We start from the raw sequence: 13106 nt of genomic DNA, 5'->3' as shown, positions 1-13106 counted from the left end.
ATGAGTAGTGAAAGCCATAGACCGGTATTCGGCTTCACCCGATGATGTGGAAGCTGTAGGATGTTTCTTAGTCTTCTGAGAAACAGGGGAACGACCTAAGAAAACAAAATACCCTGATAAGGAACACCGAGCCAACGGACACGCCGCCCAATCACTGTCAATAACCGCCGTCAATAGTTTATCCTTCATAGGTCACAACAAAATGCCTTGTCCCGGACTACCCTTGAGATAGCACAAGAAACGAATGACCGCATCCCAATGAGAAACTCGTGGAACACTTAAAAACTATGCCAACACGTGCATTGAATACCTCAACTCTGGTATGGTGACTGATAAATACACCGTACCAACCAACCAACCAACCGACGATACTGTTCCGGTTGAGCAAACGACTCATCGGAAGTATGTGTAAGACGATGGTTTTGCTCCATCGGAGTGTCAATGGGTTTACAACCCAACATCCCTGCCTCAGTCAAAATATCCAAAGCATACTTTCGTTGAGAAAATAAAGATGCCCTCCAGACTTTGAGCAACCTCATTGCCTAAGAAATACTTAAGCAAACCAAAATCCTTCGTAGAGAAGCATTTGCACAAATAGGCTTTAAACCGAACAACGGCATCATGAAAGGAGCCTTCAATAATAAAGTCATCGACGTATACAAGAACATGTAAAGAAACACTGCCTTGTACATAGCTAAACAAAGAGTAATCAGCATATGAGTTTTTAAACCCAAAACCTCGCAGAGCAGTAGACAACTTCAAAAGCCACTGTTTCGGGGCTTGTTTCAAGCCATATAAAGACTTCTGCAACTTGCAAACTTTGCCAGGTGTCAAAGTACCGTACCCTAGAGGAAACTACATATACACCTCTTCATCCAAATCACCATGAAGAATTACATTATGAACATCCATCTGATGTAACTCCCAATTCAAAGACACAGCAACAACTAATAAATTACGTACCGTACCCATTTTTGCAACGGGAGAGAATGTCTCATTATAATCAACACTTCCAACCTGTCGGTTGCCATGAACAACCAAACGAGCTTTGAGACGTTCCACCTTCAACTTGTCAGTGCACTTGATTTTGTACACCTAACCACTACCAATTGCTCGTTTTCGGGGGGAAGATCCTCAATGGTCCATGTGCCATTACGCTCTAAAGTATCAATCTCATCTTACATCGCCTTACGCCAATCGACGTCTTTAACTGCCTCTTTCAAAGAAGACGGTTCCTTTCCTTTAGTGATTGTCGCAAGAAAACACCTGTGTCTCATAGAAAAACGATTATATTCAACATGACAAGCTATAGGGAAAGGTTTACTTGACGAACGTGATTGAGGAGGCACAATAATTGATGGAGTGGGGTCTATATTTTCAGTGATAATGGTTTGCGTGACATAATTATGATGCCACGACGGAGGACGTTTCTCACATTGACCTTTACCCAAATTGTCCGACGAACTCCCCCTTAAATACAACGGTGATATCACAACATTCTCGTCGTCTAATTCTTGCTTAAGAATAGTACTAGGTTACGCGTCATCACAAAAATCACCATAACAAGGCGAACCACCAAGAACTTCCACCATCGGCTGCCGGGGAATCGTCGACCGTGGCTCGGACTGCCCATAGCGGCGGCTGAACCAGACTAGCTAGCCAGACCAGGCTGGGGTGGGGACTACCCAGAACTGGCCTGGTGCGGCACGCAGCCATGCTGCTATTGCGGGGGGCTGCTGCTGTCCTAGCCTGCGGGCATGAAACCTAGTGGGTTAGGCAGTAGTAGTAGGGGTGCTCCCTGCCAAACCATGCGGGCGCAGGTCATCCCTGCGAGCTTGCAGGAGCTGGGATGGTGGGGAGGCAGCCGCGGGGTCCTGTTGCTGGTGGGGCTGCGGCTGGGCAGTTTTTGCCGTATCTCCTCCCCCTCGTACACCTTGGAACATCAAATCGTCCCCATTGTCGTCCTTCCACACCGGAGTTTGAGAAAAATATTTTTCCCACAACACTCTTCAATCATCCGGAAGAGTGTCAACATACGGAAATTTATCCTCAAAAAATTGTACATCCCGACTAACAAGAAACTCATTAGTATCTAATTCAAATAAATGTCAACCTTTCTTTCCATGAGGATACCCAAAAAAAATACACTTACGGGAACGGGAATCAAACTTATCTTTAATCCGAGGACGATTCGCAGCATAAGCAAAGCAACCAAAGATCTACAGACTATCATACGACGACATCTGACCAAACAAACACTTATGAGGTGTCTTACCCTTGAGAACAGGAGTCGGAGTTCTGTTAATAAAATTAACGACACTCATAACACACTTACCCCAAAAATACTTTGGCAATTTTGCCTAAAATCGAAGAGCACAAGCCACATTCAAAATATGACGATGTATCCGTTCAACTTGACCATTCTGCTTAGCCGTGTCAACACACGACGTCTGATGTAAAATACCTTTCTTAGCAAAGAAAGACCCTAAACAAAGAAACTCTTGGCCGTTGTCGCTACACACCACCTTCACTTTATGGCCAAATTGAGTATTAGCCATAGCACAGAACTCACGAACCAACTTTCGTATCTACCAACCATAAAAAACACCCAAGTAGCACGAGAAAAATCATCAACAATGGTTAGAAAATAACGAGCACCACTACTAGAAACAATCTTATTTGGACCCTAAATATCACAATGGATTGAATCAAAAATATCAGATGCGTTATTCATACTTAATGGAAAAGAGTTTCAGGGTTGCTTCCCCATAAAACAAATGTCACAATTAAAGGAACAAACATAATTACTACTATGAGTACTACGGCTACTCGAAACTCTCGAAAGAGAGCTCACAACTTGCATTGACGGATGCCCGAGACGCCTATACCATAACAAACTTGCATCTAAAATAACCATTTTGTTCGCCTGAAGATTCCGAGCACAAACCAGGCGAAAAATATTGACCCCATCATATTGAACCCCCGCTTCAATCAGGTTCCTCAAACTGCGGTCCTGAATAATGTATAGCTTGTTAGTGAACATAATAAAATAGCATTGTTTTTCTAACAATTGAGACACAGATAAAAAGTTGCATTTTAGAGCAGGAACATATCAAACATTATCAAAAGTTAAATTATCAGACAAAATAACTCTTCCTTCTTTTATTGCTGTCATGCTCTTCCCATTAGGCAAACCAACAGGAGAAGAAATGTCATGTAAATCAGTGAAAAGATCAACATTACCAGACATATGATTTGAAGCTCCAGTGTCAATGAGCCAATCAGTGGAATTATACGTACCAAGTTTATTGCCATCTGACGAAGAGCCAGATTTGGCGCCCTTTACAACAGACACGATACTACTACATTTTTGACCTATTGCAACTCCTAATTCCGTTGCATTAGGCGTCAAAATCTGTGGCATTAGGCCTACTGCAACGGCCATGTACCGTGACATCTGTTGGCGTTACAGTAGGTCTAATGCAACGGTATATGACACCTAATGCCACGGCATCTATGATTCGTTACGTTAGCTCAATACCTGATACAACGGCATAAATTATCCGTGGCAATAGATTACTGACTAATAATTATGATGAAATTGGCACCTAATGCAACGGATGAAGCTAATACAGCGATATATAGAGTACGTATCTACTGCAACGGTATTATTATTATTTATTTTTTTTGGAATGGAACGGTAATATAATATTATTTGAGTTAGTTATATTAGTTGTAAATCACTAATTAGTAACTAAAAATTTAAATATACTAACAATAGATTCAAAAAATCATTAAATTTATATATAATAATTATAATGCTAATAAATACGTACATTACAAAATATTACTGGCTTGTTTTGGTATGACACCCTACTAATAAACTAAAGTTATATAATTAATTTAATCGTCCAAAATACAAATTCCAACGTATATATATATATATATATATATATGCCGAATTTTCCAAATCTTCACAAACTTGAACTTAATAGAATAGGAGTCGCCAACATATTTGCATCATTTGTTAGATGACTAGTCGTCTAGGCACTATACTTCATCTCCATTTTGCTCGCCATCCACCTACACGTAAAATAAAATAAAATAATAGAACTAAATAATAGAAAATAATTTAACTAATAGTACTGAATTAAGGAAACTCATAAAGCACAACAATTGTAGTACGGAGTATTCAATAACTGACCATTGCTTTTGATAGATTATAAGAAAGTGATGTGTGATGAATCAAGACTAGACCGTATAACCACCACTGAAGGTGTACACTATGAAGGAGAAGAATCATGACATGGAAACAGGGGACCCTCAACAAGCAAACAACAGTCATTAATACTCCACTAAGGGGGTGAGCAACATGGTAAGAGGAGGGACTGCTCTGTTGTGACTATGGTAAGCTATTCATAAGTTTTACATAAGTTTCCATCTTCTTCTTTCCTTACAGTAATAAAAAGTAATTTAAAACCATTCCACAAACCTTATTTTCCCACCCAAATTAATCATGAACAACTTTTTAAATAAACAAACAGCAAGCTACTCCTTCCAGAACTATTTATTTTGTACAATTTCTTTTGACAGTTTATATTTCTTCCATGAAACAATTTCACTCGATTTTCCAGGATACCAACAACAATATTATTTTTAAATATCAAGGCTAATAGTAGTAAAATAAATGTGACTATTGATAAAAATTGTACCATACTACCAAAAAGAGGAAAAATAGAATGGAACCACAGATTAGAGAAAAACCATGAGGCGTACAATGATACAAAAAGACAAACAAAGCATACAAGAGAGGAGAAAATCAGTAAAATATATATGGCCATATATTAAGGTCCTCGACTACAGATAAGTTTGTTCAGTGAATAACAAGAAAGCCTAATAGATGTCCATGCTCAGCAATTGAGCACAATCTCCATCTCTAATTATACTTCTTTTAGTAACAAAACAAAATCCCTTCTTTGTTTCTGACTAGTTTCCAAAACATAGACATCATGAAGAGTAAAATTACTTATAATCGATATTGAACATCAGTTTTAACCATTCCACAATTTCCAAGATGACAACTAACTACACTAGTTTAAGACTATGTTTTCTTCACCTAAAATGCTTTCTTAAAGTTTCAATAAATATAGAGATTAAGTATTATCCAAAACAAACCCACATTGATGAATTATTCTATGAAAACCAGACTACGCAACAGACAAATAGACAATCACCAACCATTTGAAAATAACTAGCAAGGAAAAGACTCAGCTAAAACTGAGCAGCATCAGTTGAGAATTATGTATGACTAAAACCAGACAATACTTACAAATACCCTAGTAATAATGACAGAAAAAGCATTGAAGATCCAATTAGCTAAGATAATACCCAGCAAGTAAGCTACTGAAACCTAATATGTACCCACCTTTTTTTAGGGAATGATATATACCTAATGTAGGGAAATGTTGAATTCCAAATAATTTATACCCTTGCTACGATAAACCAAAGACTAGAGATAGTTTCCCACAATTACAACCATTAGCTAAATCGATTCCGCATTCAAGAGCAACAATCCAACCAATTACAATCCAATGATACCACAACACAAACTCCTCCCTAGCATCATATATACTTGAGTAACATACGAGTCAGAAGAAGATCAATATCTGTGTTATTCCAAATCACCCTTACTAATATCAACTAAACCATAGCTCAGCTGAAACAAATGCAGGTCCAAAGGTGTCAGACCATACAACAATACCAAAATCGTAATCGAAAAGGCCAAAGTATGGGGTCAGTTGCACGAACCAAGTCTTTTATCTTGGTTGTCTAAAAATATCCTTTTCCTCCATTCGCATTTATCTAATAATTGCAACCCTTAATCACACTCATAAAAACCATAATCACCAATCAAAAAGTTGATGAAATTTCCAACAAACCCCATTAATTTCTAAGCTTGAATTCTAAGTTCAAATTATCAAATCCATAAAATTATACTAGAGTACAATCACATTAAATTCAACACAAAATATTAAACCTCGTAGCAAATCATTCCAAAAATTGCTTGAAAAAAAAACTATTACACCTCACTGGTATTACTGGCTTAGAGAGTATTTTTTTTTAAAAAAAAAATCATAGGTCATTTGCTTAAAAGGACACACGGTTTACAAAGGCTATGTAAAATCACAACAGCACTAAAAAAACAAGATTCAGAAAAATAATTCGTAAATACAAGGAACTAAAATCATTATACTCTAATATAATATTCAGTACTAGGTTTCAATAATTAAAAAAAAAACTAAAAAAAAAATCAATACTGCTAAAAGAAACCCATTAAATTCGAGCAAAAACACCCTAAATTTCGAGCACAATATACACCAGAAAATTACAACATTTTTTCTCATATAATTCGAGAAAAACAACTAGAAATTAGACCCAACATAAACCAACAATGTTTAGCATTTTCCCAATAAAATTCGAGGAATAAAAACCCTGAAATTCGAACTTAAAGAATCATGTAATTCCATCTTCCATGGCCTCAAATACAAATTCCTAAAGACAGCAGTAAAAAATTCAAATTTAATTTATCAAAATGGAACAACAAAAATTTCAATTAATAAATCTCAGAAACGAAAGTTCATTGTCTACCTTGAACTGAAATTTGAGATATCAGCCACAAGGAAGGGACATGCAAGATGAAAATGGGACTTCTCCACTAAAATTACGCCGCCTGAAGTTCGACCAACCAGCCGTCGCCTGAAGTTCGACCAACTAGCCACCGTTTGAGTGCCGCGCTACTAGAAAACAACTGATTTGCGATGGATCGGTTCCGACGGACGCGTAATTCCGTCGGAAAATTCGATATTTTCGACAGATTTTTATTCCGTCGGATATTTCCGACGGATTTAAAAAATCCGGAAATTTACGATGGAATGTAAATTCGTCGAAATATATATATTTTACGACGAAATATTTCATCGTAAATTAAAATTTTCGATGGATTTTTCATCGGAAAATATATTAAAAAAAACAAAAAAAAAGGAAAATAGCCTTGTAACCCCTAATTACCTAATTCGCCACACCAGCCTTCATTTCACTTTCTCTCTCTTCACTTCTCCTTTTTCTCTCTCCTCTATCCTCTCATCTTCTCTGAATCTCGCCTACTCCCCTCCCTTCTCTGAATTTCGCCTCCCCTCACTTCCCTCTATTCTACTCTTATTTCCTTTTCTCCTCACTTCCCATTAAATTCGAGAAAAAATTCAAATGAAGTATGGTTTTTTTGGTCAAATTCGTCCATGAAAATACTAGATCTAGTGTTTTTAGGGACGAACATGACCTTGTAAACCCAAAGTACATGATGGAAGGAAAGGTATGTTTTTTTTTTCGTTTTTCTAGGTTTATATTGATAAATTTATGTGGCTTTCGCCTTTTTTTTAGGTTTTATTTTCAATTTTTAAGGGTTTTATTTTCGATTTTTGGGGGTTATGTGTTCGATTTTTTGGGGGATTAATTGTTTTCGATTTTCTGGGTTTTTATGAATGATTTTTAAGGGTTTTACTTTTGATTTTTGGGGGTTATGTGTTCGATTTTTTGGGGGTTTAATTGTTTTCAATTTTCTGGGTTTTTATGAATAATTTTTAAGGGTTTTATTTTTGATGTTTTACGAGGTTTTTTTTTTCTATTTTCTGGGTTGTGTAGGTGCTAGATCTAGCTCGTTTGTGTGGGTTTAGGTTGGGTGGGTAGGGGTTCTGGTGGTTTCGGTGGTGATACGGGTTAAGGGGGCTGGTGGTGGGGGTGAGGGGGGCTGGTGGTGGGAGTTAGGGGGGCTTGTAGCTAGGTGTCTGGGCTGATGGTGGGGGGGGGGTGGGGGTGGTAGCTGGTGGTCTGTGTGGTGGTAGGGGGTGGTGGGAGGTTTTTTTTTTGTTTCTTTTTTTATAATTTTCCGACGGAGGTTCCCTCGCAAATTTCCAACGGAATTGGGTCCGTCGGAGATTTCTATGCAGGTGTTTATAGGTACTATAAAGCGGAAAAACATGAATCATATTCATAAAGCACCTAATCCCAAGATCGCATGCATAACACACAAGACACATAATCATACCTTTGAAGCGTGAATTCGACGTAGCTATTCAACATGCAAATCAGGGAGAGAATAGAGCCCCAAGCGTTGCTCCTTTACTTAGTCCATGAGCTTTGAACGAGCCGTCCACTAATATTAGATTGGTCGAGTGAAAGAGGAAAACCGTGATCACCACCTTTTATGGACTAACCGACCACCACGAACCACCACCACCGGCGCTGAGGGGAGGAGAGAGCCGTGTGAGAGAGAAAGTTTGAGAGAAGCTGGTTTCGTGTTTGCTAATTAGGGTTTCAACTTAACAGTAAAACTGTTCAGTAGAATTACCTAGGCACCTAGTCTACTTATAATCATATTATAATTAGACTAGGTTAGGAAACCCGAAACCTCTCTAAACCCTCTACATGGCCGGCTATAATAGGGGATGAGGCCCATCATGGGCCTCGTCCTCTCGTGTTCGATCTGGGCCTTTTGTGTGACCTTATAGGATCTGTCCAAGTGGGCTTTGGCCTATTTTACTAGCCCAAAGATCGTTAGTACCTTTAGCTATGATATAACGACGACCCAAATGTACGAACTTAATTATCTCCATAATTTGATCCATTTATATATCTAGTAATTGCACATGACGAAGACATAAATCCTTCAATATCCCACTTGTTTGAGACAAGTGTGCAATATTCAAATTCCTTAAGTTAATGTGTGTCGATTTGATAATATGATTGCATCACATGTCGAGGTCATATTAATTTACAAATCATTTCTTAAAATCTGAGTTTGAATTACAAAACCAAATGATTACTGAGTAATGTATTTGAACGCGACAACGTATTTTCTAAATTCTCCCTCTTCAAGCGGCCATGAAATATTCCTTAATTTAATAGGTAGACTCAATTCAATCTTGTAGCAACAGAGCTCCCACTCAACTTTTGAAGTTACAAGGAAACATCCTTTATAATCTCTAGTTACGGGTAGAAGTTTGAATGTACCACAGTTAAATCAATCATTGAATAGAATCAATGTTCCACTCATGTCAAAGGAATTAACTAATATATCCGGAAGCTCTATACTTGAACTTCAAAGTAGGTCAGTAGTTCGATCATGCATCATTCATGCATATCCAAGTGATTGACCGAGCATCACTAAGCCCCTATAGCCCATGAAACTACGCTATCCTATCGATATTACATGCTAGTCCATTTATTGAAATCATTTATGCCCACTTTAATGATTTCGAACTAGGAACTTAAATTATATATGAATTTTGTTCACCTGTGGGGTTTCATTCACCAGGTCATCAACTTGATGAGCCCATCATTTCATAACTATTTTGGACAATTTATTTAATTTCCAAAACCATAATTAAATAAGAGAAATGAAATTTCTATTTTAAACATAATTCTGCAAATATATGCATTCCTTATGTAATATGTTTTCTCAAAACATACACAACTTGAATTTTATCATTTGTTACAATCCAAGACTTTAGTATGACTCTCATACTTTAGTCTGTGGAAGGGGTTTAATTAATGATATTCTCACTCATAATAAAACTCTGCAGATCACGATATCCCGCTTGTCATTGATCTCATAAACGAGGAGATATCCCATATCTATTTGTTTGGATTTGTGATGTGACCCTGGCCCCTTTGTTTTGGCAAAGTGTCCTTTTAGTCACAGGACAATTAGATCCAAACTTCTTCCTTAACTACTCTTACTGTAGCTGAAACACATATTCTGACATTGAGTATGCGACAACATTCTGCTTTGAACTCTTCAAGCTTACTGTCCTTCTCCATACAGACATAAAATGCATTTAGATCATCATCTAAAGTCATCTTGCCTATTTGGAAACTTGCATCCGTATAACCTTTTGACAACTTGTTCACTTTTGCCATCATAAACTAGAAATATTCCTTTAGTGCTACTCAAGTACTCAAGGATTCGTTCTTGGTAACTTTCAATATGCTTATCCTGAATTTACTTGAAACCTGCTACACATGCACAAGTCATATGTAACATCTTGCTTTGTACATATCATGGCACATATAATGGACCCTTTTGCAGAAGCATAAGGTACACTATCCATACGATTCAACTCTACTAGCTTTTGAAGGCATTGAGTTTTACTGAGCGTAATACCATGAAACATGGGAAGACATCCTCCCTAGAGTCTTGCTTCATGAACTTGTCAAGAACCTTATCAACATAAGTCTCTCTATGTTGTCCAATCATTCTTCAAGATTCATTTCATGGATCTTGATTCCTAATATGTACTTAACATCTCCTAAGTCTTTTCATATTGAAACAACTCCTTAACCACTTTCACTTATTCAAGCATTCATATGTCATTTCATATGAATTGTATGTCATCTACATACAAGACTAAGAAGACCAATTACTCCCAATAAACTTCTTGTCTCTACAAGATTTCCTTTTCGTTCTTTGAGGAAATCAAACTATTTGATTGCCTAATTGAAACGAATGTTCCAACTGCCTGATGCTTACTTCAATCCATTAAATGAATTTCTGAAGTGTGCAAAACTTTTTATGAATTCTGGATTTCAAAACCCTTAGGTTGTATCATATACATTTCCTCCATTAAGAACATTTCAAGAAGGTGATTTTGATATCCAATGTTAAACTCCGCAATCGAAAATCAGCAACCACTAGAAGAATCCGAATAGGCTTACGCATCTAATAGGTTTGACCCCATTTGTAAGACTATTATGCACTTAACATATCTTTACAGACATGGAGTCCATTCTGGATTTGATGGCCTTAAGCCACTTCCTAAGTTGGCACTTACCCAAAGCTTGCTTGTAAGGTGTGGGTTCCAACTTATTCCATTTTGGAAAATTTTAGAATCCATGTTTTCTCGGAATTTCAACAAAACTATTTGTTTTGATCCTAAGTAACGTAAAATAGGTATAAGAAACAATAGAATTAGTCTCCTGAACACTTTGAAGCCTTTCATTCAAGTGGGACGATAGAAGTCTCGCTACTTGAATTAGCTTGCTTCGACATATGATTTATCAAATTAGCTGATTTCATACGCCCTCGTCTCAGATGTGGTGTTATTCACGTATATCCATTTGTTGCTCGTCTCGAATATCATCGAGATCTAACTTTACTCCCACTTGGCTTTGTAGGAAGAGATTTCTTTCTATAAAGGCACTATCGCGAGCAATAGACACTTTGTTATCTACGTGATTGTAGGAATGATACCTCTTAGTTTCCATGGGAAAACCCATGAAGAACTATTTACTTGATTTAGGGTTTATTATGTCATCTTTGTAAACATTTTACAATGATTTCATAACCCTTAATCCTGTTTAGAAAAGATGATTTTTGGAACATTTCCAATTCATAACTCTTATGACGTCTTTTCAATTGCTTTGGTTGAGTTTATGTTTAGTTTATTTGCAATTGTTGTTCTAATATATATTCTCAAAATGATATTTGTAAATCATTAATGTTAATCTAGGATCGAACCATGGCAAGAAAAGTTTGATTCCTTCTTTTAACACACATTTAAATTGTAGTGTTTCTGGATTGTGAATTAATTTAACAATTCCCTTTAGATGATCATTTATTTTGAGTTAAATATTTATCACAACAATCGTATTGTGGTGTTAATTTTTTTATCTCAAATTGATTTTACATTTCATTTTAGAATTCTTGAACATTTCAATGATTCCAAACTTTACTTTATTATGTAATTATCGACATATTTACTTAAATCATTAGTAAAAGCAATGAAATAGTTAAATCTCTTGCTAATTATTGAACTTATTGGTCCACACACATCATATGTATGAGTTCCAAAAGTTCATTTAGCTACTTCACCCTTTCAACTAAAAGGTGACTTAGTCATTTTACCTTATCAAGCATGACTTCTAATTCTCAAATGATTCATAATCAAATAAGAAAAAGAGTCCATCCATTTGTGATTTTTTGGATGTGCAAATGGTTTATGTGACCTAACCTTACTTTGTTATAAGTAAGTTTATTTTAAATCATCTAATATTGCTTTTGTGATTTACTTATATCAATGTCGTAAAACAAAATTAACTCGTATCTAGCAAAAATGAAAACAATTTATTACCTTGACCATGGATCAACACGTGTCCATGCCAAGTAAACCAAATCCGTATTCAAATAAGAAAACCGAAATATTGTTTCATCAAAAACCGAAATAAGTCTAAAATCATCATAAAATAATCAGAAATTAAAACTATGAAGCTTTCTTGGTCACTTGAACACTTTTAGTGCACCCTTTAGCTCCATTTCCTTGCTAGCCTTACTTCTTTGCAGCTTTTGCACAACATACCTAAGTGAAAGTTAAGATGTTTATAACATAATACCTGAGGTGGATGCTCCATTTTTCTTGAGCAACTCAAGATACTTGTGGAAAATGCGCTTCCAATGCCCCTTCTTCTTGTTAGTAAAAGCATTCACTTTCATCTGCAACATTAGTCTTTGGAGTTGCTTTAGGCTTTTCAAGAGCCTTGACAACTTTCTTACCCTTGCCCTTAGCCTTTTGCCTCTTCTTCTTGAACTCCTTTCCCTTCTGAACCATTAGAACGTCTTTCTTAGGTTCCATAGGGATTTGCTCCTCGACACTAAAAAACATAGCATGCAACTCATTCATAGTCTTTGTAGCATCAGATATGTTAAAGTTCATGATAAATTGGTTAAAAGTTTCTGGAAGTGGGTGGAGAATGATGTTTGTTGCCATCTCATCACTGTATGGGTGACCTAGTTTTTCCATATTTTTAATAAGGCCGATCATTTTGAAAACATAATCATGAACTATGGTACCCTTCTCTATCTTACAATCCAGAATCTCTCGATGGAGCTCGTACCTCTCAACTCTAGCTTGTTTCTTAAACAAAGCTTTGAGTTCTTGCATGATAGTATATGCATCCTGGTCCTCAAAACACTTTTGAAGACTAGGTTCCATAACAGAAATCATCAATCAAGTGATAGGCACAGCCCTATCTAGTGCTTCCTTTCGCTTACGGAC

At 36.6% G+C, this 13106-nt stretch overlaps 1 protein-coding gene across 1 annotated transcript; it reads right to left on the bottom strand.

Annotated features, from left to right (window-relative positions):
- Positions 1-311: 311 nt before the first annotated feature.
- Positions 312-3445, bottom strand: LOC145566388 (uncharacterized). The gene is made up of 7 exons (XM_081625824.1): positions 3119-3445; positions 2801-3013; positions 2415-2588; positions 1188-1517; positions 964-1080; positions 661-855; positions 312-542 (listed from the first exon to the last, which is right to left on the bottom strand). The coding sequence occupies exons 1-7, from the start codon at positions 3443-3445 to the stop codon at positions 312-314; spliced, it is 1587 nt and encodes a 528-aa protein (XP_081481950.1).
- Positions 3446-13106: the final 9661 nt, after the last annotated feature.

Source organism: Chenopodium album, chromosome 11, assembly GCF_948465745.1.
Source record: "Chenopodium album chromosome 11, dcCheAlbu1.1, whole genome shotgun sequence".
Taxonomy (NCBI): Eukaryota; Viridiplantae; Streptophyta; class Magnoliopsida; order Caryophyllales; family Amaranthaceae; genus Chenopodium; species Chenopodium album.
Note: the sequence above shows the minus strand (reverse complement) of the source record. Positions and strands in the feature narration are given on the sequence as shown.